Here is a 26515-nt window from a genome sequence, read left to right as displayed (position 1 = left end):
ACTGCTGCTTTTAATAGTAGCATAATGATACAATTACGTCCACTGGAATTATTAGAAGGGGGAATTATCCATAAAGTGTAGTTATATTATAAACAATACTAAGAATTGTTGTCATTTACTCAATTACTATTGAATATTTTTGCTATTTTTAGAGTCAGCAGCAAACAGACTTGCACTCAGTGCAAGTGCAATAGTCTATTTTCAATTGCACGCAACAATGACAATGCTAATAACACCAGTGTATGGCGTTTCTCACACAGTGACAACATGCACCAGTGAGTGTTGCCTCTACAATTAATATCAGGTATTTTCGATTAATTTTCTATGTTGATTTATGAAATTAAGTGGACGAAAAGAAATTTTCAATGGAAAGAAGGTTTTAAGAAGGATTTAAGAAGCATTAAGAAGGTGGAATATGAATTCCCCTATTTAACGCGGCAAAGCCTGGTTGAATAGAACATATTGCAACTAACCTTGTACTCCTATGCGTTCAATATTTGTATATTATCAAGGTTGCTATAAATTCGATTACACATTATTATATACATGTATCACAATGGTATTTTCAACTTTAATTATTTATATCGTTACACAACTATACATACCACCACCAAGATGTGTACAAGCATAATCAGCTGATAAGAAATTGTGAAAGTGTGGATAATTATTATAACGGGTACTTAATTGTGTAAAGACTTTCCTATAAAGTGATGATTTGATTAACCATATAATGGAGTAGACATAAACAAAATAATAATAGGCCTACAATCATTATAATTTTAATTCTATTACTCCATTATTCAAAATCGCGCACTGTGATTTGTTAAAACACGTCACGTGAGAGCCCATTATTCTGCAATAATGTGTCAAGCGCCGTAACACATTCTACGCACAGCATTACGCTTGGTTACGCGTGCAATATTTCCGCGATACGCGCTGTCACTTATGCGTACGCGCTCCACCTTGAAGTAAACAACCTAAAATATTTGTGCCAAAAAATGATATTTTCTCTTTAAATCGCACTATTTTCTGGTAATAGAATAGAAAAAAAAATAGTAAAAACGTTTAAATAATGATAATGATAATGAATAATTATTTACGTTCTTACTGCCTCAGACACATTATTTGAGTGTAAAGGATAATGCATTACCCTTTATTTCTTAAATATATACTAGAATTATTCAAAATGTTCTGCCTCAATCAGAGTAATCGTGCATCTACACTTGGTTATGGTGATGCTGTGAAACACAAAACTGTAAATGGTATGGATACGACTATTGTTTTCTAATAAAAGCAAATGCCATGTACGAGACAGAGTGGCTAACTGTTAATGGTATTCTCGGACAATATCTAAGAATGTTTTCTGCGTGTGGATTCATGGTTTATATCTTAGGTCGAATGATTAAGGGAAAACAATTCTTTAGTTGTCACTAACCAAGAGCTTTGTGTCAAACAGCTGATTTTTGTTTCAAAATTAATGAAACCAATATTGTAAAACTATCCAATTTGTCATACTATAGCGTTAGTATGTGTACATTGTTCTTATTGCTCATCTGGGACACGCGTGTATCCACTGGGCGGTGACATTTGACTCGTTTTTATTACAGTACCAATTGCAGCCATAATACATAGGGTCAAGAATCCGATAAATCCAACCAGTATACCTAGTCCAGATGGGTGTCCTACAGCATCAATTCCTGAATCAAATGAGCAGAGAAACAAATAAGCACCCAAACATATGCATAAGAATGTATAAAAAATTATTACCGTAAAAACTCGATAGTTAGCATATGTGCTTACTATCGAGCGCTTTTGAAAACATGAAATTGTAACAAAGTCCGGCGCTTTACCAACTGAGCTAATGGGGTTGAGACACAAATGTGCAGGTTTATTTGTTCGTATCGATAATTTGCTCAAAACCCTTTACACTTTTGTGGATGGGGCTTCATGTTTGTATGATTTAAACACGCTCGACAGTAAGCACATATGCTAACCATTTTACGGTATAAGAATTTCTTGCTAACGGATACCTATAATCAATGACATTATGCATTCCCAACTTAAAACTGAATAATAGCCAATAGGGCCAATAAGGTAGCAGTAACCAAAATACAAGTTAAAAATCTCTTAATTTTGAAATTACTGCTCACAGACAGTGATATTGATTAGTTAAGTGTTCCCATGCAAAATGAAAATACCACTAAATTTGAATGTTCACTATCGTGAAATACGTCACATTGAAAATGCACTGCACATATGCATAGCGGCAGGAAGTAGGGGAGGGAGGACAGAAAAAATAAAGCAATTATTGGCCGGTGCATCTTAGTTTTTGGCCCCAGTGTTTTGGGGCCATAATAGGGTAATGTTATCATTGATGTACCGATTATATGGGTTTTTCTATTGACAGCCTCATGTGTTCCTTACCATGTTCCTCATCCGATGATAGAGGGAGGTCTTCAATAATATTCAACGGTCCTCTGGACATCACATAAGACTTGGATCCTGAGGCAGTTTCACGTTTGTTCACATCTCGCTTATTACCTGACGGTAGACAACCGAGGGCGCATCTTGATGTTGGATCAGTAACGTTGCAGAGTTTAAGATAACAATGGGCGAATACCTATGAATATAAATTGTTTAACAATGTACATTTTGGTAATATTTTTTAATATGGTGGGTGTTCAAAATCCCATTATATTATTGTTCTATTTTTTACCACTAACAAGGAATAGGTTTCTTGTATCAAATCAGTGGCATAGCTAAGGGGGTCTGAGGAATATGCTGGACGCTTTTATTAGATTCTTAGACGTTTTTATAGCGTTTTGACAGTTTTCGTCAACTTGCACCCATTTCCCCCTCTGAAAAAAATCTGGCTACGCTAAAAGAAATATGTATCAATGCTCTCCAAATGGTGTAAAAATGAAGTAAATTCGCCTTCATAAAATTTGAAAAGTACTGACCCGATTAATAGAGATAGGTACAACGCCAGACTTTTAGAAAACGATATTATTTACACCAATGTGATAAACTTAAAGAACAAAGGTATTATTTTTAGCCGCTGGAGTGAATCTATCGTCTCATTATAACATCAGGCGACATCATTATTTACGCCATAAAAATCGATGTGTTATATGAGACGATAGATGATAAAACAATACCTTTATTCTCATTCTTGTACACTTCAATTCAATTCAAATGAATTTATCAATTATAGGTATACCAAATTTTAATCAATTCAATCCTACATTTAACAAGCAATACCTATAGGGCTTAGAATCGATCAGTCCCGTTGTTGCTATGCATCTCCGGTTGGTTCAAATAGCGCGTACGAGCTTCGCATCGACACGCATGCGAACTAAAGTGTATGATATCGTGTCATATCAAGAACCAATAAGATTGCAAGAACATTCTCAAGTGTTTAAGAATGCACATTATTAACTGGGTTAATATAATACCTTCTTTTTCACTCTCGTGCTATCCGCATCACTTAACCTTAGAACTACCCCAGACAACAAACTTAGGTTGTCATCTACATTGTTAGTACGTAAATTTGTGAACTCGTATTCGTGACACTTATTTTCGACATTGATTTTCGGACATTGATATTGTGCCATTTCAATGACGTCGTTAATTGTAAATTGGAGAAGTAAAAAGTAAAACGACAATAAAAGGGCCAACCCGAAAGGAAAAGTACAAATAGGCCTAATTGGTAGAGAAGGCTGTGCGTGCAACGTTTCTTGTATTGCCAAGAAGGGCCATGAGATTTGTTTCTGATGTACGCCTATGCCCTTCAAAGTTCCCCAAACCAATTTTTGTGGTGAAAAAATGTTTTTTCACCAACCCCTTTTTATTATTTTTATTATTAATATTATTATTATTATTATTATTATTATTATTATTATTATTATTATTATTATTATTATTATTATTATTATTATTATTACTGAATTATAATAGGCTTATAGATGTAAAAATAGTTTGTTTTAATGTTATTTTCAAGTTTCCCTTTCTGTCCTGTAGTTCTTGCCATCACATTATGAATAATTTATGCTTACCGGCTTGCCTGTACCGACAAAGGCAAATGCTTCCAGCCCAAAACGTTGAATTGCCGGGTCACTGGTTGGGTAAGTCTGATAAGTATTGTCAGTGGCACACCTATGGATTAAAAGCATACGTTAGAATATTTGCGATAATTATAGATGAGTTGACTTCTGACGTCATGACTTCGGACAGTATGCGCCCACGTCATATTTTGTCCAGGGCCCTTGATTTTAAAACTCCCGCCACATCACATAGTGTATGTATGTCCACGGCAAATTCACCGTGACCTTTCCAGCAATAAACCCGCTTTGTGAAGATTAAACCGAGATATGCAGTACTAAACCGTTATAGTAATCGATTGTCCAATGCAAATTTATTACCACGTGATAATATTAATCCAATGAGCGATCGAATTGTCCGCTACGGTCGACTAATCCAATCGATAATGACTCTATTGACATGTACGGGCGGAGCTCCACTGACATTTGGGATATTTTTCACTGGTTGGCTATCATTTACTCATCAAGGCGGTCCCCCGTTATTATAAGGACTATACTAATGAATTTAAAGATTGACATGTAGAGAATAAACCATACTTGATGGACAGAAAGTACTAAATTTGTACCTATATCGGTTTCGTGACACCCCTCTTGCAAATGCGACCAAGCCAGGGCGTCCCGGTGGAGCAAAATGTGCATTGGAATAACACAAGAGTTTGGATATAGATGGTATATTTCTTTCTCATACAAATGTATGGTCTCCCGTTACTAAAGCTTGTACCGGGTTGAAAATGCAGATATTTTGAAAAGAATAAGTAATTGAAACATAGAGCAAGTACTAAAATCATAGCTTTTATACTTTGTCATATATGACGCTAACTAGTTCATCTCCTATATCTACAACACAGCGCTACCAGTAGGGGTCAATTGCCTATTGTGAGTGCCCCTGTGTTGTGTGCATACACGTATTTAACAATAACTGCATGAGGACAATAAGGCTATTGAACAGTGTAGTGGTTGTATGGAGTTCGCTCAAGAATATCGATAACAGTGATGATAAACATTATCTATAGCCACATGAGCGGGAAAGAAGTATTCTGATGTTGTTAAAGCAAACAAATCCCGCGTCATCACGTGGAGAATGAGATCAGATAATGGGCAACACGATAGGCTACTCCCTTGCTCAATAACGGGACACATTCCACAAAAACCCAGTGGATATTTTCGTTTATGAAAATATAGAATATACAAATTACAGCACGTCTTCTTGATTTTAACGCTAAAATTAACCAGCCGGCTGCTGGTGTATCAAACGGACGTTTCGACCTAGACGGATCACCGAAAATGTATGTATTGTTACGATATTAATTGTAAAAAGCTATGTTATTAGACTTCTTAAAACAATAATTATTATAATACTGACCCGTCTATCAAGAAGTAATATTGGGGAGTTGATTTTGGATTCGATGTTTGTGTAGCCACACACGTCTCAACGAACAACTCCAATCCTGGTTCAGCAGAAGCTTGAGCCTCAAAATACAACATGTCCTTCAGATTCACATCTACAGGATATGCCGAACCCGGGTACGGAGTCCTGTACTGTTTGTCTTGGTATAGCTGTATTTGGAAGCTAAACATGCCGTACCCTTCTTCTCTGAAGATTATCTTGGAGGTGTCGGGATCGAAGCTAACAGAGCCCAAACCTTCTTTATCCATATGACATTTTAATGGGATTTCCATGTCACGGTCACGTGTTATAACCTTATCAGGAGTTATTGGGAGGGCATCATCAATGACTATGTTGGAAAACTCAACGTAGTTGTCTACCACCTGTGCAAAATAAATAAATACATAAATAAATAAGAACTTACAGTGACACCATCGCTAGGTACAGGGCGCAACTATAAAATAAAGTATTAGTCCTGGTTAAGACTGGATGGTTGGAGTTTTATCTCACTATGTGGATTGAGTGGAATCGGACACTGACGGCGGAGGAGAATACTAGTTGGTTTTATTCTATCAAGCATATACCTCAGTGGTGTAACTAATGTATATGCGCTGCAGGACACCCGGGCTAAGGGGGCACCCAGTGCACGCCCGGATACACTTTCAACACGATAATACTTTGTTATAGGAATGAAGTGGAAACCTTTACCCACCATACATACATTTGATTATAGCAAATTTGTGGTATTTATGCACATTTTCGCGCGCCTGCGTGCAATTGTTTTAGGAAGAGGAGGTATTTGATATTCGTGGCCCTGGGCGCCACACTCCCTAGCTACGTCACTACAGGTAATGACGAATCTTCAAAAGTAAAGACATTGGAGAAGATGAACATCTTTTTTATAAACATGAAGTACATCGAAACATGAAATAAATTTGATCTGAAACACTAGGTCATGGCTTTCAATACCAAAATTGATTAGCTCTGCACCATGCACACCCTTGGTCAAGGGCACCCGATCTACTTTCGCCCCAGGGCACCATGACCCAAAGTTACGCCACTGATATAACTCAACCATCACCATTTTATTCCACCGATTTACTACAGGATATATTTCAACTTAAAACTAAAATCTAAAAATGTTATATAATGTATTTTGTACCAAAGTATTGCAACACGTAAATAACATCAGGTAGGAACCTAATGGCCGCTGATTGCGCCTATTGTCTAGACCTAAGATATATTTTTAAATCGTGGCATGATTTCATTCACCATTCCCATAATTCAAACTTCCTTGGTTTAAGTAGTTACCGTCATTAAGGTTCCACATTTATCAAATGGCGTTTCTAAACGAACGTGTGTACTGTTATGATCAGTGCCTCTACACTTTGGGTCCAGAAAATGCAAATTATCCGCTCTGACGTCACCAATGATGCTGCGTGAAACAAGCACGGTCATGGTATTGCCTGTGCATGTCATATAGGCTGATGGTTGATCTGTTGTAGTTTCAGCATCTGACACAAAACAAAAAAATGACATTTGGTTTTATTCTTACACATAAAACTGAAAACGAACTATTTGTCAAATTTATATCATAATATTAAACTTAATCGTGACACACTAGGGCTAACAGGTAAGTTTAACAGAATATTTTTACAGAATTTTAAAAACATTTTATAAATACATTTTAGTAGCAGATGTCTGAAAAACTGTCCTCCATTCGTCATTTTCCATCATGTACCCCCGCGTCTACCTTCAACCAAAATACTAATATACAAGTGAATCACGGCCAATCACATCCCCCCCCCCCTAGTTTGGTCCAAACCTTACTTCGGTTTGTATTATATTCCCATGTACTTTCGGCTAACAGAAATATTATCCCAGGCATGAAAGAAAAATAGAAGTCCAAAGTACGAGAGGGCGAAATATCATTTGGATAAAGATATTTATGCCAAATAATATTTAGATAACACAACGTAGCATAATTTATGAAGAAATAATATTATACAAGCCTGTACGCCGGTATATATTACATCAAGGAAAGGGTACTTTGCTTTACCTGTTGTCGACTCCTGTGTTGCATCTAGAGTTGTACTATCTGCAGGTGTGGTGCTCTCGTCTAATGATATATGAAAGTTTTATAGTGAGATGTGTGGTGAGAAGAAAGAAAAAACACTTTGAATCAATATAAAAGTGGTTAATTTTATAGTCAATAGACCAAGTTACTTCACATTGTTTTCACTATGCCTTGTGAGACAGCACCCTCTATTAAAACATTATTATTGGCTAATCAGCTCTATGTACATATTTCTTTATCATTCTTTTTTTTTCTTTAACTTACTATGTTAATTAATAATTAAGTTAATCATTCGAGGAGTATACCGAATTGAACTTTACAGGATATTAGAATCCACTAAATGTTCAATGCGCAATTCTTTTTTAGAATATATTATAATTCGATTCTTATAATATATATACCTCCGCAAAATGTAAATTCCGCTTCAAATCCAGCGAACGTAATGCTTCCGTCTGTTCGAAATACCAAGAAGAGACTGGAATCAGTAGACACAATTGGTGCCGGTAATTTGTTCCCGCAGAACTTTCCAATAACTCTATTTGCTGGCCCATTTCCATCATGAACAGATAAGCTATCGTAATTACATGCCGATTCTAGTTCAAATGCTTTAAAGGAGAGACACACTTTCTGGCCATGTCCGGCAATAATTAAGATACTGCATATAACGTCATTTGGATAGTTAGCAGGGTGGTTCAGGGATTTCACTTTGCCTGGTGACGTGAATGTCGTGTTGCAAGCTTGTAAAAATAATGTCAAAGAACAAACGTAAATTATCATTATTAAGGGTTTTTCATTATTTCAATATATTATTGAAAAATAACACTTTGATATTTTGCAAAAGTTTATTCTACAAATAATTTAATTTGAAAACGTACTTGATTCATTGTTGTTAATGAGTTAAGTACGTTATACAAAAGTGTTGTTGTTTCGGCCCTCTTTACAACACAGCTCAAGAACCATAGGACATACACAAGAATATCTGTGATAAGATGCGTAATATAAATCTTAATTTTACAGAGCTTCGGAACCATCTTAATTTAACTACACAGCTGTGATTTTTACAACATGTATGTGGATAATGTGATGACTGGTACTTACTGTACATGAAGCGCCAAGCATGAGGGTCCTTCACAGCTGGAGAATCAGCAGTGCACTCGTCGGTTCCAATAACGACTCCTTCGTCAAGTAGCACATAATATTCACCATGATCATCGGTCACAATAAGATCCGGTGTTATGAAAGATACAACGCCGGGTTTTAGTCCATCAATTACATAAGGTGATGTGGCGGTATCCAACGAGTAGATCTCTTTATCATTGGTATCATAGATGCGTATGTGAGCAGTTTCATTGGCTAAAAAGAACTGTTTCAATAAAGATAAAGACAATGGCGGTTAGAGTAGAAAATATGAAAGAGGTAATACAACAGGATAACAAGAAGGAGAAGAAAAGGATGGAAAAGAAGAGGAGGAAAAAGAAGAAGAAGAAGAACAACAAGATGGAAAAAATCACCAAGAAGAAAACAAAACCAACAAGAACAAAAAGAACACGAGAAGATGATATTGAAGACGAATGACACACACAAAAAGAACACAACAACAAAGAAGAAGGGTAATGAAAGTACCAAAGTCAAGTACAGAAGAAGAAAAGAAGGAAGATGAATGATTACATATTTATCTGAATTCTCTGTAATATTTAGTTTAAATATATAAGGATGTATAAGGAAAATGAAAGCATCTTCTTGTACATACGGTATTATCAAATCCTATTTCCCATATATCTGGAAGGTTTTGAATAACTTCTCCGGTACCAGGATAAGATGTCCGTCCGTCAAAGATGGGTCCAAATGCTGTAGCAGACAAGACAAAGTACAGGGTGTATCAAAATGATTGGTACCCATCAGCTTTGTTGTCTAATAGAAAGACTGCTTCTTCCAAATTCAACATTAGATCCTCTTGACATGACTACAAGTTATAGTTTTATGACTTTCATAACATTAATCTACAAATAAGGTAGATATTTTTTATATTGTCATGCAGTAGTCTTGGCCCACTCAACCACTCATGGGTACCAATCATTTTGAAACACACTGTACACCTAAGTGAAATATTTAAACACACACGTCTACGAATAACATTCATGTCTTTATGATGAAGACATGTCTAAAATATCAGACGTGTCAATAATGGGCGTTTTAAGACACGTCTTGATTTTTAGACATTTCATCAGACAAGTATCATACATTGTGTTTTCAACCATATTTCTATTGTTTGAAGATTTGTATTACTGACGACGCTTGTCAAGACACCATTGTAAGAGTTATGGAATCGCTTTCAATTTGTGGCCGAAAATATATTGGTAACTACAAATGGTCAAATTGATTAAGCCTAATTGAACCAAACATCAAAAGAGTTCAATTCACAAAGCATCTGAAAGCGTGTGTATCCCATCATAGACCATGATCCCATGTGATTGATGGTCATTTTTTTATTGGCCACATAGTGGTCAAAAATTAAAAGTGCTCCGATTTTAATGAAAATGGCCTCAAATTGTTCGTCATATAAAACTCAAATAAGTAATAATTCTCACCATCTAGGATATTTCGTTACCAGAAAACATCGCAAAATAATCCATGGTCAATAGGCCTTAGAGGCTGTAGTGGGGATTGACGTTTATTGTCGGATTTTAACAATAACAAAGCGATCTAGACAGTGCAAACTAGTCCTTATTTGACTTCATTTTACATGGCGAACAATTTGAGACCATTTGAATTGAAAGTTTTTGATACCTGTGAGGCCAATAAAACTGACCACCACCAATTGTGACAAGAATTGCAATACTCAAGATCGGTTTGTCTCAGATAGGTCAAGCTATAATTTTTCTGAACCGTTATGACGACCTGAGGAATACTTCGGCGTGGTGTTTTGACAAAATCCAAGCAATTTTGAAATTTTATCCAAGTATGAAATTAGACCCATGTTGACCCCTAAGGACATTTTCGTAATTGTTTAATTAGAAGTTGATTTCCGAGGATGCTTGATAAGCCCTTCTTCCAATTAAACTACTTAAGATGATTGGCTGTTTGTAATTTCTGACCCGGTGGATGCCAGTGGAGTAGCCAGGAATTTTGAACCGGGGGGGGGGCACAACTTGTAAATGTACCGACGAAAATATTTTTTGCCAACGGAAGTTGTGATTTGTTGACCCAATATTTTCTTTTGCATGGTTTGAAAAAGTGAAGAGCAAAAAAAAAAGGAAAAAAAAAGGATAATAGGCGGTACCAACATAAAAATTAAAAATTTGTATGTATAATTCACAATTTTTCATCATTTTCTCCCCTTTTTTCGGTCACCCTGGGTAAAAAAGAAATTGTTAACGCATTTTTTTTTCACCAACGCCTCCCGTCTACCGACGGCCTTACATAAACCGACGGCCATGGCGAGCGGGGGGGCACTGGCTACGTCACCGGTGGAGGCCCATAACTTACCACATACGACGAGTGTAACACATCGTTGATCACTGGTCTGCCTACGTGTATAAGTATAAAAAAAAACACTATTAGTTCTATTGGGATTCTTTCCAAAATGTGCATGTCGTCGGAGGTTCCTTTTTATCCCCGACCCCAGATGTCAAAGTCCATAGGCTAAGACATGGAACAATTATGTGTACAATTTTACACATCTTATTCAAGAACTACAGCGCCCCATTACATGTGGCCCATGGTAACCATCACGAGAATGTGTATTCCTTTATTTTAAGGGTACATGACGTATTGTTGGTCGATTTTCATTATATCTAAATCATACACGTTAAAAACAGAGCCACTAACCGCAAAATGTGGATATCAAACTATATAGTTTGCCCCGCGGGGCTACAAAGAAGCACTAACCGCGAAATATTGATATCCAACAAGCTTAAACTATAAATTAGCCCCCGCTAAAGGTGGGCAGGGCTTGCAGAATAAGGGAAATTATGGGGTAAAAAGTTAAAAAGTAAGGTTATGGTTAGGGGTTAGGTTTAAGATTTAGGGTTAGGGTTATGGTTTATCGTTAGGGTTAGGGTTAGGCCTAAGGTTAGGGTTTAGGGTTAGAGTTATGACTATTATTATTATTATTTAAAATGCAAAAGGCTGTAGTAGTAGTAGTAGTAGTAGTATTATTAGTAGTGGTAGTATTATTATTATTAGTAGTAGTAGTGGTAGTAGTAGTAGTGGTAGTAGTAGTAGTAGTAGTAGTAGTAGTAGTAGTAGTAGTAGTAGTAGTAGTAGTAGTAGTAGTAGTAGTAGTAGTAGTAGTAGTAGTAGTAGTAGTAGTAGTAGTAGTAGTAGTAGTAGTAGTAGTAGTAGTAGTAGTAGTAGTAGTAGTAGTAGGCCCTAGTATTATTATTATTATTATTATTATTATTAGTAGTAGTAGTAGTAGTAGTAGTAGTAGTAGTAGTAGTAGTAGTAGTAGTAGTAGTAGTAATAGTTGCTAGTTGTTACATAACAATGATATTATAAACACTTTATCTTGGTACCTACCCATTGACATCGACTGCATTAAAACAGAATATATGTGGTCCCTGTTGCGATGCTTTAGGTACCCATGATATGATGCTGTAGAATTCAGACGGTGAATTGAATACCGGTTGTACATGTGATTTGGTCATGCCTTGCGGCGATACGGTGTCTATCTCTGTAATACTACAAGAAAAGGTTAACATATGTAAATAATTCTACCATATAATACGGGCTTTTGCTGAATAGACGTTTTCAAATGCACACATTCTTGTGTCAACACGCTCGTCGTTCCTAGTAGAGAGATTGCGAAGAGGCGTTCACGGGAAACGCCATACGGGTTACCTGTTACGGCATTGTGAGGGCGGACATCATAAGGCCGTTCGCCTGGAAACTTAACTACAATAAATTTATGGTGGCGCTATGCTGAAACAAATATATCTATAGATGCCCTGCATGCTTTTATCGATTGGTTCCAAACAAAGGATTTTAACCGGTGTCCTTCACCGGTTGCTTTTGTTGAATGCATTTGAGTAGTCCGTCATATTCACGGTATGATACGTTATATGCACAACCTCAATAAAGATATATGAATCACCATTTCACCCTTGGGTGTATCGAACCCACATTTGTATTGGTATGAAATACGATTGGCTGCATTCAGTCAGTTTAGATCATAGCATCGATGTTTTGCGGGGTTTTTTTAAACGAGTATTTTTTAACAGGTGTATGTCATTAGTTGTCTAAATAACCAAAACAAGTGTCGGGTGTCGGAGTTTATACAGTTTGTACGAATTTGTGCCAATTTAAATCCACTGGCTTTGTGTTGTGTTCGTTTTGATCGTGGTTCCGTGAGTAAACCAGTTAACTTGGCATCGATCGATTTTGACATCACACTACGACGGCAAATAGTTATACAATCTTATTTCATTCATGGTTTTATTTATATGAAATGCGGTAGGCGATTTAAAATGCACGTGCCCTGAGCAAACTACGATGCGTACGCACACTGTAGGGCAAAGAACAATGGAAATGGCACCCTTTTTGCTTGGTCTTACTGCCCTTTTCACCTGCTAGATGTACCATCCATTCACTGATTTTTTTCAGAGCAAATTCTCTGTTTGTGAGACCATCTTCTTTTTGCCATGCTGATTATTACACTACTTATCCATGGATCAATTAATTTATTTGCACTTTGTTCAATTATATTTTTTTTCTATCTATAAATATCCTCCTTGCTTTAATTTAATTTATTTATACTTCATATTTATTATTGATTTACTACTATTATTATTCTTATATCATTTTCAACTCTAGACATGATATAATGCGTGCTCCAGTTCTATTTGTTCATGATTGAGTGAACGGGTGAATCTTTTTCTTATGTCCACCATTGCTCTTTTTCATGCTCGCTTACTGCTTCGTGCATCATGCATCGATTATGACTCGTCGTCACAACGAATTCCCCCGGAACACTGATCGAAAAAAAGACATAGAGATCGATATGTTGCGGTCAGTCGTGACCTTGAAATGACCTCTGATGACCTTGAAATGGCTTTGGTCAAAATTGTCTTTTTGTGAAAAAATATAGGCACTAAGTTTAATGACAATTTGATCTTGACTTGACCTCTGGTGACCTTAAAATGACCTCCATCGTGTTTTGAATCATATCAACATCACATAATACTAATTTCATTCAAATTGGATAAACTTTTAGAATTTCCCCAAAAACAGACCCCTCCCCATGTTTAAGCCAACTGTAATAACCCTATGCACATGATGCCATTGTTCTGATGATCACAGCACTTAATATGCAGCAAAAATTTCAAAGTTGTTTTCAGTAATAAACTATGTTTGACACCTACATGATCTTGAACTCAAAATCTGTTACAATATAGATACCAGCTAATTAATGCTTATGTGTCAGTTGCACCTCTGTATACCATGTAATCTGCAGGAAAAGAAGCATTTTAAAGCTCTTTGTTATGTACTGGAATTACACCCTTAATGACCTTTGACCTCAAATCTGTGCTTACCCTATAGGCCCCGGCTATAGCCAAATTTCAATCCCATAAGCAAAACACTTTGACAGCTGTTTAACATGTTTAAAACAATGAAAAAGCAAGGCGAAAAATGGCGTTGCATGAACTTCTGTCCCCCGTCCAAAAATAAAATTCAACGGCAAATTTGCCGTAACACGACTCGATCCTGCCTAAAACGCCTCTTCGCAAGATGCTTTCTGGACGGCATTTTCCACACACAAATGAATAGATAATCTTCCCGTTCGAATTTGCGTCGGAAAAAATCGAAATTTATTCACTTCTTCTGGTCTATACTAGGTCAAATTGTAACCCCCAAAATGGATTTTATTACATGTCGGACTCTACTTGCTCTATTAGGATACTTTGATTCGCTTCATAACAAGACAAACATAACATTTTTCTGCATTTTATAATGCGTCTTTTTGTCATTTTGGAACGTCATTTTTGGAACGTAATCGCCTTACGGTAATTCCACGATTGACCAATTCACAATAGATTTCGCCCTATAGAGGGCACACTAACCTATTTTTGACTAATGTAGTTTGCCGTTGGCGTTGCCGTATCACGTTTTACGTAAATTTCGCAATCTCTCTAGTATGTTCGTGATAGCTGCATACAGTCTGGTCCGAGACTAAATCCAAACACAATTACACTAAGCTCAAGGTGGCGCTATACTGAGACAAATAGATCTAAAGCGATCGGAAGCACTCATTTATTCGCCTTGAATGCATCGAACCAGAGAAGGTGAGAATAGATTATCATCTTCTCTGACCGAATCCACTTTCCTCGGTATTGATATGCAAATATGACTGACTGTATCTATTGCGTTTAGCATTCAGTACAGTTTAGCGATATTTGAGTTTTGCGGACTATTTGAAAATGAGTATTGTTCAAACGTGTATGCCACATGTTTAAATAACTTAAACAGAGTTTGGTGTTGGATGGCACATCAAAGCTTTGGAAGTAATCGCCACGGAGTATATTATTCGAACAACAAGAAATAGGCCCCATTATCATGTACATAATTTATATAGTACCCTGTTCACGTTTTAAAGCAAAATAAATATAGATAATACCTAGTCCGATTACTACCCAGCAAATACAAATATTTTACAGAAAAGGTTAAATGTCGGATTAAATTAATAACATTCAAAAAACATTTTGCTCTAAACTGAATTGTTCCTAACACAATAGACTTTTAAAAGAGTGTTGATGAAATGTTTTGCAAAAATGTTTGCCAAATAATATTTTATAATTTTTTTTTTATAAATGTTATAGTATTATTTTTTTTCAGTATAACGTGTTTTAAACACATGATCATGTTTTAAAAATGTTTTGGTGTTTGTTGGATAGTATCCATAAGCAAAACAGTTTGGACGTAGACGAGTAGTTTGATGGTGATAAACGATGTTACACGAACTGCTGTTGCCCGTCCAAAACAGACAAGTTATACCGCATTATGCCGTAAAACGACACGATCTTGCCTAAAACAAAACGCCTTTTCGCAAGGTGATTTTTGGACGGCATCCTCCACACACAAATGAACAGGTAATTCGCGTCGAAAATTTCCAAATCTATTGAACTCATTTCATCTATACTAAGTCAAATTTTAACAAACAAAGCGGATTTTGTTACATATCGGACTCTTTTGGTTCAATTTAATTACATTGAATCGCTTCATAATATGACAAACATGAGATTTTTCTGTATTTCCGAATGCGGTTTTTGGTCATGATGAACGGTAATTATACGATTGACCAACTCACAATGGATTTCACACTCTAGAGGGCATCCTAACTCATTTTCGACTAGTGTAACATGCGGCTGGCGTTCCGGTAACACGTTTCACGTAAAAATTGCAATCTCTTAGAATTTTGTCAAGTATGGTCTTAGTTGGAAAATGTTAATTTTGTCCTGGGATGGACCTGCCTAATAACGGCAGCGGCTTTATTTTCTGTAAATCCAGACCACTTCTTCAGGTAACGATTTATGTTTACATTATACTTACTAAGCATTCTGTGATCCACCTTTAGCGCGAATCATGACTGTGAAAGTGTCATCATACCAGATATACCTAATGTCACCATCTTTTGGACTAGGGTCTACAATATTTGGTCTACTCGAACATGCGCCTGAACTGCTTCGAACGTTAATGAGGAATTGCAGTGGAATTTTACTAAGAGGAGTGGTTGAAGACGAAGAAGAAAAATCCTCCAAAACAATAGCCACCCCTATCCACCCATATCCGAGTGAGTTAGAGTTAAATGAGAGTGTACACGCTTTCTGCAAAATAAAATCGAAATGAAATGAAATCAATTTTGAAATTATATAATTTTTGACCGATTTTCATTAACATCATTATTGTTACACATTATGACTAAAGTGACAAGGCGCATTGTTGATCGCCGTGCAAGCTGTGTTAAGATTCCATTGCTGATTCAAAAGAGACGGAAATGATTAGCCTGCAGGAACCCAGCCAGTGAATATTACCTATGGTCGCTGAAGGAGTAAACATAATTTGGTCTAATCGTCAAAATATGGTGTTACCTATCTTTATTCACTAGATGAAAATATTTTATAATCTAAACGCTTTTACCTGGTTTAGTGATATTCCTGTAGGCGTAATAACATCCCCTTTTTCATAGTTACTTATTGGCCATCTGCATCGCACCTCATCGCCATCTGGGTCGCTTGCTTAGACAAGAATTAATAATAAAAATAAATATATATTATACAAATTTAATAATGCGCACAAAATGTATCTTTGTGCTCAAAACAAAGCAAAATATAAAATAAAGATTAATGGAGACTTTTATTCTGCATATTTTCATACCTCATTCAGCGCGATGCGCCTTTATTTCCCTAACATATACCGATTTGAATGAAAAAAGTACTTTGTATTTCGAAACGCACATCACGTCCCTCCCAAGGCTCCTGCTATCAAATGCTTAATGATAACGTCCATACCGTTTTCACCGCGATTATCTGTAAAGTTATGTTTGAATTATTTTTAAATGACCGAAAGTTTGACAAGGCAGGTGAGTAACATTAGTTTTGTTTTTGAGTGTAATTATTTAAAACTTTTTAAAGTTTTAAATCTTGGCGCAGTTAAGAGTAGTATTGCGTACCAATCAAAGAAAATCAAAAATAGTTGGCAGACTTCAAAAAATGGAATTTCTTCTTACTTTATATCAGGATGCAACTTTGGTCAAAGTCTACAAAAATCAAAATTATTTCATCACTGCACCTTCGTTACCATAGCAACGGCCAAAACATCAAAATGACCGGTTTTAGACTATTTCGCCACTTTTACAAGGCTAAAAAAATAACAAGTTTCAGGATTCACCATATAAAGGAAAAATAGAAGTAAACCTTGAGAGTTCCACGACATAATTGGCAACATCTAAGCTTTCTAAAAATACAGTTGTTTTAACAAACAGTCTGTCCTACTTGGGATATTCCATTGTTTCAAATAGGGGTGTTTTTCGTAATTTTTGACTTTCTGAAATATAGCAATATTCAATGAGCTGTAACCCCCAAAGTGGTGCTTTTTATATGTTATATTTTTCAGTGTGGCTGGACTAGAAAATACTGTACCCAAATAAATTTAAAAAAAGTTCCGGTAATTTTAATATAGACAAACAGTGTTGCCATAAAGATAGGTATTTTTCCATAAAATAAGAGTTAGACCAGGTTAAAAATGTTACCACACATGAAAGGAAACATTCTCACATAGTTTTTCTGGACCAGTTTTTCATGAGCAACAAGAATTTATGAGGTAAAAATAAAAACCATGTATCCTGAGAACTTCCTGTGAGGGCGCTTTATTCAAAATGGATGCCAAAATCCAATGAAAAGCTACTATACGTTTAAAAAGGTCGCATAAAAGATAAAAGTGACTAGATTTCGGATTTGTATTGATGAAAGTAATGTATGACTATGTCAAGGTATTAATAGAATGGTACCAACAGGTCACAGTTGGTAACGCTTTTCAAAATGGCCGCCAAAATCCAATGAAAAGCATATATATGGTTAAAATAGTCACTTATGAGGTATGATTGCAGTGGCGTAACGTCATAGGGGCACGGGGTTACATGGCCCCCAATCGATCTGAATTTTAAGAATCCAAAAAAACGGACTGCCACCCATATTGGTTGGTGCCCCCTCCCATATATGATAACTGGTGCTACGCCACTGTATATGCTTGACCAGATTTTGGTTAAGCATTGATAGCAGTAATGTAAATATACGTCAAGATATTAATAGGAAGGTGCCAGGAGGTCACAGCTGAGGGCACTTTTCAAAATGTCGGACCAACATAGTACACCGTTAAACTTAAAATAGTTACTTAAAAAGAGGTATAATTGACCAGATCTTGAATTAATATTGATCCCAGTACAGTAAAATTAAGTCAATGTAACAATAGGAAGATACCGGGGGTCGACAGTTGAGGTTGCCTTTCAAAATGGCCACCAAAAAGAGCTGCATGATATCAGCCACAAAGCCACAGATAAAAGTGTTAAGAAAGAAAGTTGTCTTTGATAAGAGAATGTAATAGTTGTCTTTGATGAATCATTCAATAGTTGTCTTTGATCATTGTCACCTCTAAGCAAGTGTTTCAGAGTGCTATATAGCGAGCTACAAAGTGCTATATAGCGAGTCAAGATGGCTAATATGATCACCAAATCTCCAAAATGACCACCAGAGAATTGTCCCTATGTATTGACTATTGACAAAGGGCAGGATATTTACTTCATACTCTTCTTGGTTTCACTGAATTCTTTTATTGTGTGTTTATCTTCGAGATCACTCACATCGATATCACTACATTAAGAAAATTATTCTTCATTATCTAGCCTATCTGAAATCAAAGCGGCATATAGGTCATATATATCTTCTTTTGTGAAAACGTTGCATTCTCTGAAAAGAAGATAGCTGCACTTTGAGTCTGCTAAAACCTTTTCCTTCTTTGACACCAATAGACTGCTTTGTTCTCGATGTTGGTAAAGAAACTGTTGAAATCACAAGACAACTGTGATTACCTGGCGATAACTTTGGATGTCATTATTGTCATACCTCTTGTTTGTCTCTCAACATACTTGATGCTTTATGTCAAGGAAAAATGCAACAATGATCAATTGTCTTGCATATAGGCCTACTGGCAAAAGCGAAATCCTCATACATGACTGGTAGGTGTAAATGTCCTGACTAAAGTCATCGGGTCAACGGCACATGCAATGCCAGTTGCCTCTGCTGTAACTTCAAGAAGCAAAGTTAAAAGTGACACACTGGCCTATTCAAAACAACACTGGCTAGACATCTGGTTTGAGAGTGGTAAATGGCTAATTTGTGTGTGCCTTTGATTTAAAAGAAAAGGAACAAAAGAAAACTGAAACAAAAGAGCTGACAAAAATACAAGTTATGAAAAGTACAGAGAAGTAAAACTGAAATAAATATTGCTTTAAAATAAAGCTTCATCGAAGAAACTGTGTAGTCTCTTTGTTGCGCTTGTTGGAATCTTTTGCACATCGTATAGGCCAATTAATTTGTCACTTTTAAAACTGGACCTTCGTCTATTCAATTGCTTTTAACTTTTCTTCTTGAGGTCACATTTGATTCAATGTGGTGTCATAATGTGCAGGATTAGATAGTGCATCTATTACAAAAACCAATTTACCCCAATATGGTTAAGTTTTGAAATAATTGTGCTTATTTTTCCAAGTGTAACTTGGATGGGGGGGGCTCTCAACTTTAGAAGTGACGGGTATGTACCTACCGGTGTCGCGAAGTAGGGGCCTATCGGTAACAAAGCGTTATTTTAAAAAGGGGGTCATTGGGTACAAACAAAATAAAAAAAAGGGGTCATTGGGTATAATATTTTGAAAAAAGGGGTCATTGAGTATAAGATTTCAAAAATGGGTCATCGGGTAGACATTTTGAAAAAATGGAGCAAAATTTGAAAGTTTTGACATTATTTTGTTGCATTTTGATGATGTTCTTCTAGAAAAAGGGGGCATTGGGTAGCCGCAACCAAAAAGGGGGGTCATCGGGCATGACTTAAAAAAAAAGGGGGGTCATCGGGTATGACTTTTAAAAAAAGGGGGTCATCGGGTATTAGTCGAGTTTAAAAGAGGGTTGACAGGCACATATCGTCGCTTCCAAAGTTGAGTGGCCCCCTAGGGTAAGGATACTTTCTTAGTGCAGTATATTTAGTTAATATGTTGCCCTTCGTGAACATAAATTATTCCTGTGGACATTTTAGTGGTCATCTTGACTTGGTGACTCGTTCTTTTGCACCCTCAAAACGATAACTTAGAGGTGACAATGATTGAAGACTACGATTACATCAAAGACAACTATTTCAATGTTTCAAATATTTTTTCAATAACATTATCTGAGGCTTTGTGGCTGATTATACTGTACTTTGATAAATATTAATCCAAATTCAGTTCAATTATGCCTCTTAAGTGACGGTGTACCATATATATATAAGCTTTTCATTGGATTTGGCAGCCATTTTGAAAAGCGTCCTCAACTGTGACCTCCTGGTAGCTACCTATTGAAATCTTAATTTAGCGCTACATTACTGTCATCAATACTTAAACCAAAATCTGGTCAATTATACCTCATAATTGACTATGGTAACCGTATAATGCTTTTCTTTGAATTTTGGTGGCCATTTTGAAAAGCGTCCCCAACTGTTACCTCCTGGTACCTTCTTATTAATATACCGACTTATTTATACATTACTTTCATAAATACAAATCCATAATCTAACAAATTCTATCTTTTATCCGCCTATTTTAAGAGCATAATAGCTTTTCATTGGATTTTGGCAGCCATTTTGAAAAAAAAGCGCCCTCACAGGAAAGTTTTCAGGACTGATACAGGATTTTTACCTTATACATTCTTGTTCCTCAGTTTCTCCTTTCATGTGTGGGACCTCATTTTTAACCTGGTCTATTTGGCTGTTTTTCAGCATAGCTGTATGATAGGTAATAACAAGATGAGCAACAGCTTCACTGAGAGACGTTTTTCTGGCAACACTGTCATTAAAATATTATCAAATCGTGTCTCACTTTACGGTGTATTGATGCCAATTTCTTTTGGTACATTATCAACCCTAATCAGGATTTTCAGTGAAAGTAAATGCTCAAAATCCATATTTTTCCACACTACCTTATAATGTCAACAATCCTAAAAAGTTCAAAGTTTCTGGCAACACTGCTCTCCAGTAAAACAATTACCAGAACTTTTTTTTCTATAGATATGTAGACCAATACCTTATCTACCTACCCTGCAAAAAATAATTTAAAAAAAGCACCACTTTGGAGGTTACGTCATTTTTAAAAAGATCATTTTTTTCATAATTAAATTAATGAAAAACACTCCTATTTTACAAAATGGTATCTACCATATTGAAATAATTAATTGTTTTGTTTACTTCATTTTTGGAAAGGACAAGGATGGATACTTCATTGTATGGGAGAAGATTATTTTAATTCACGTTCTTCATACAGAAATATGACCTAATATTTAAGCATTTTTCCAGTTGTGAAAAGGGTAAAAATAGTGAAAATTGGGTCAATTCATATTTTGGCCGTTACCATGGTAACCATAGATGAAGAGGTAAAATTTTAACCAAATTTATACATGTTGACTCAATGTCTAACCATGTGCAATGTATAAAGAAAATCGATTTTTTGAAGTCTGCCACCACATCTTTGATTTTTATACACAAGGTCTCTTAAAGACTTAAAAACAACATCATTAAAGTAAATATAAACACCAATACATTTGGCAAAAATAAGCGTAGAACAGGCACGTGTTTGCACATGTATGCCAAACAAGCCAGTGTGATGCGGCTATACTACTGAATTTGGAAACAACACCCATGTTTTGTTTTTTGGAATTACATAATGTGTATGAACATCAACATTGTGGCGGCTAAGTGGATTATTATGTCCACCAGTGTGTTTCGATTATATCTGCGCTTTTATAAATACGCACGTGACCCATGGGGACGACATACCAAGACCAACAAGCGTGGCTAATCCTCATGCATACAGAAAGGGATAGGAACTTTGTAGATAAATATCGTCAACTTTAAGTATTAATTGAATTGCAAAATTATTACTTATTTTGCAATTCCGAATCTTTAATATGTTATCAAAAACAACATTTTGAACGTATTTACACAAAGTTGAACAAATTAGACAATGTTGCTGCACAGCAGTCTCACGTTGTTCCGCCTTTGCATTCAAATGTATAGGTCACTTCGAGACTTACTGTCTATAAGCTGTTATGGCAGCGCTGAGGGTCACGTGTGCATTTATAAAAGCGCATTAATATATAGGCTATAACCGAAGTACACTGTCCACGGCAAATACCGGATTAAGTACTACCAAGTTTAATATCTCAATTAACAAAGCTGATCGATTACACATCATAATATATTAAAGATGAATGGCATAGGAAGTTTAGCAAGCAAGCAGAGAGAGAGAGGCTAGGCACACTTCAAGCAAGAAATAATTTAGAAGGGACGAAGTGAGGGAGGGGAGGAGGGATGAAGAGAGGGTAGGGGAGATGGAGATTGAGAGTTGACTGGATGGAGAACTAGAGAGAAAGACAAATAAGTTTGATAAAGACTCAATTATTAAAGTTTTGTCTTATGATCAAATTAAGTATTTCTTGGTCAAACTGGAACATTCGCGTTGTGTCCATGTAGTGTATAAGCGTGTACGCAGTGTAAGGCGCGTGTATACTTTCTTCTGTACCGCGCTATATTCGCGTGTGTATATCGCGGACCCACTAGCGTTCACAGTGTTCCAGTTTGGCCAAGAAATACTTAAGTTGATTATAGTCAATTTAGCTTTGTCAGTTTTATATTTCCATTTTACATCAAGAGAGCCAACCTGTTTTAATGTATTATTTGACGTAAAGGTCAAAACAAATACAAAATACCTTAATATAATTTTGTTCTCTTACTTGGTATATGAAGATTATAATTGCATCCGTACTGAACACGAATTATCGGTGTCATAGCCGTAATTGGTGAAGAATTGATCAGACCAGTATCGCTCCTGCGAGTTAGATCGACGGATGCCTCTAAGCTCCAACTACCGCCACCGTTGTTGATGGAAATCCAGCAACATGAGCTAAAACTGGAATTAAAACATTGGTTACTTTAGTTTCATGGGGCAGTGGTCAGGTTCTTCATCTTTCTTGCACAGCCGCCTTCGCGTGATCCCGACTGGCCAATGGGTTATAAAGCTTCGTAGCTGTAAATTGCCCAACTTGTGAGTATTAGTATTGTCCAGCATTTTTTTATCAGAGTTCCACCTTTCAACTTCCCATAAAAATACAATGAGTATTGTATAAATGGGAGAGGTGACATGTTTGGCTGCATAAAAGCTTGTTAATTTTATATAGAATATTATAAATATAGTATGATGGAATATCTAAAGGGCATTAAAAGACGCTTGATTTCAAATGTTTTACTACTATCTCTATTACGTCGACTAACCTCGAAAGAAGACCTATGCTTCGAAATGTGCTAGTGGGCGATGCGTAGTTCGTCAGGTTTTCCCGTGCACAGCACAACAAAACTAATTCAGCACCCTTCAACTACTGAATTAAGCATGAGCGAGTATGAACTTGTTTATGGACAAACTTGGAAATGAACTGCAGTGTGACATGCTTTACATAATCACCCGTTTCTCTGGAACCACAGAAACGAATCGAACGATTTACAAACGAACCATCATTTCGGTACGTACCGTAATATGGTCACATATTAGTATTAGAGATTGCAGTTCAGGGGGGTGAGGGCACGTGCCTCCCAGTTTTGTCAAAAAGTCAGAGGGGGGGATGCACGCAATCGGCGGAAAAATAAGGAATTAGCTATTACGGCGAGCGAATTTTAGAACAGAGGGGGGTATCGAGATCCGTGCTCCTCGACTTGTGAAAACCTGCGCACGCTACTGGGTCCGAGTATCATATTGTATGTTCATTCTTTAATGCTCTGCGTGCTAGCCAGATGCTTCAACATAGAAAGTCCAAATTTTGATATATTTTCTCAAAATATCAAGAGCTATCTTACGAACCACTGAACCAATTCTAGGCTTATTTGTATTCATTTTAATGTATTTTGCATTCTGATTCCAAATATGTTCATGAAAATTTACAATTATGAATTTTTTTGAATTTTTAACACTCACTACATATCAAATGATGTCAAAGATGTAGTACTCGTATCATAATAGAACTTGTTAACCCCAGTCGTCCAATCTTCCTGTACACTGTAGTCTGTGCAGTAAAATGTCAAACTACAGATGTTTGCACTGCTTTGTTTGTTGTACAAGTATCCAGCACCAATCAGGTGATTATGTGCTATAGTATGGGAATCACAATAATATGATGAGGAAAATGATCTTCTCCAAGACATCCGGTAAGAAATCTCAATCTGAAAAAAATAAATAAAAAGGGGAAGAATGGAACATATTAATACTCAAATAATTAAGTAAGCCTGGTAATTAAATGTGTTTATGTATTTATTCCGATTTCACTGGTCCATTACTTTAGAAGGGCAATTCTAAATGCACCATGCTCAACGCATAACATTACACATATTAATACAAAATAGCGTGCTTCGGGATAGAATTTCACATTTGAAAAGCTTGTTTCCAAAAGGAATTAAATACACTTTTTGTCGAAATTGAATTATATGCAGAACATGAAAGACAGTTACAAATACACATGTTAACATTTGTTCCACATTTTCAGCATGTTCGGGCCGAATTCATGGCCTTCGGTATTTTCAGGAACATGTTCGAAAATATTCCCAAATTTGAATATTTGTATGCCAACATGGTGGATATGTGGTTACTTTATCGTTGTACGGCATTTTTATTAATGTCATTAATCAAATGAAAACAAAATTACTTTTTAAAAACAAAATTGGTGTTAGAAAGTAAAATTATACTTCTACGCTACACAACGTTTGTACACTCACCGGAGCGCTTTCATTGGGTCAACCGGCGGATTTAATTGCAACAACAAATCTTCACAGCAATAACACCCGCTGCAGTTGACCCGATGAAAGTGCTCCGGTGAGTGTACCAAATTTGAGTGGCGTAGAAGTATAATAACACTATCCAAAAAATGTGAAAAAATGTCAAACGTTTTTTCTTTCCACAAAATTTCAAACATTTATAGTTTAAAGTTATAAGGTATTTAAATGCAGTTTTCTGTTGCCAAAGTGATCTGACAATATCTTTCATTCTTTTGAATAAAGATTTTCTGATAAAGTGATATGCTTAAAATTGTTCAAAACGAGATCGAATCAACTTAGGTCTGGGTGCTTAATCTCGCCGATAAAGTCTGCGGCGTGCCCGCAACCCAAGACGCAGACCCAAGCCGATGCGCCTATGCTGAGAAATAAAATACTGTTGCGATATGCACCAACAAAATATGTGTCTGCTCGATGAAAAGCCATGTTCAGTCACCCGTTCATCGGCTTGATCGGCCCAACTCCTACATTTCTCGCAACCGGCTTATAACACTTGACAACAATACCCTTACAAATTAGTGTCCTTGAGTGCGTTGATTCTTTGCCGGATTATATCGACTGATCCGCAAATTGCTCAAAGTGAGTAAACTCAAGTACGTACTACAATAAACATTAATATAAAGGTTTTGAGTAATGAATGGCAAACCGCAGAGCAAGAAGATGGCAAGATGTTGCGAACTCGATGCCCATAACTGCTCGCGAATTCGCAACCAGGTATATGGCTACACTATATTAATTCATCGGCGTGCTGCGGCTTGAAACTGCAAGACGCAGTAGAGCCATCGAAATGCTGCGAGACGACGCAGAGGTAATCGGCGAGATTAAGCACCGGGTCCTTAAAAGAATGAAGATTAAGATAACAAGGATGACAACAAACCGTATAGTAACTTTCATAGGGTAGAAAATAAACTTAACCAAAAAGTGCAGCATCCTTTATTTAAAAAACAAAAAACAATAAACTTGCGATTTCGATTCTCGATAGCGACCTTTTACCTTTTGGCGAAACGAAAAACGTTGAACTATTTAAGAACTTTTCTATACGTCAGTACCACTTCAGGATATAATAAAAAAAACCTCGACTATATCCTTGATAAACGGTTCGATCTAAGGATATCCCCTCAAAAGAAAAATTCCCACATTGACATGTTAATTGTGCGCCCTATACGAGTAGATATTGCACGATATAGCTGTGGATGGAATTACTTGAGATGAAGAGAGAACTATTTAAAAACTCAGAATGAGTTTTGAAAAATATTGATTCCCCACGTGAGCCACCTGTTACGATTTAGAAGATCTGAAGACCAATAAAGTTTGAATTGCTTAAAATAAAACAAAAGTAAA

The 26515-nt window shown here is 36.3% G+C and overlaps 1 protein-coding gene across 1 annotated transcript; it reads right to left on the bottom strand.

Annotated features, from left to right (window-relative positions):
* Positions 1-1537: 1537 nt before the first annotated feature.
* On the bottom strand, positions 1538-25009 carry LOC140169543 (uncharacterized). The gene is made up of 15 exons (XM_072192806.1): positions 24992-25009; positions 24324-24568; positions 23092-23267; positions 16700-16797; positions 16112-16386; positions 12086-12247; positions 11051-11091; positions 9315-9412; positions 8663-8927; positions 8149-8301; positions 6799-7001; positions 5464-5870; positions 4056-4155; positions 2425-2620; positions 1538-1697 (listed from the first exon to the last, which is right to left on the bottom strand). The coding sequence occupies exons 1-15, from the start codon at positions 25007-25009 to the stop codon at positions 1543-1545; spliced, it is 2592 nt and encodes an 863-aa protein (XP_072048907.1). The 3' UTR covers positions 1538-1542.
* Positions 25010-26515: the final 1506 nt, after the last annotated feature.

The sequence above is a fragment of the Amphiura filiformis genome, chromosome 14 (genome assembly GCF_039555335.1).
Source record: "Amphiura filiformis chromosome 14, Afil_fr2py, whole genome shotgun sequence".
NCBI lineage: Eukaryota > Metazoa > Echinodermata > Ophiuroidea > Amphilepidida > Amphiuridae > Amphiura > Amphiura filiformis.
The sequence above is the reverse complement of the archived record's forward strand: the minus strand, read 5'-3'. Positions and strand labels throughout refer to the sequence as shown.

Bases quoted from the DNA above. Each gene is read 5' to 3' on its own strand.
- LOC140169543 (XM_072192806.1), bottom strand. The intron at 9,413-11,050 runs GTAAGTTATGGG...TGTCTGCTACAG, and splicing joins TGTTACACTCGTCGTATGTG to CATTTGGACCCATCTTTGAC. The intron at 8,928-9,314 runs GTATGTACAAGA...TTATTGAAACAG, and splicing joins AAATAGGATTTGATAATACC to TTCTTTTTAGCCAATGAAAC.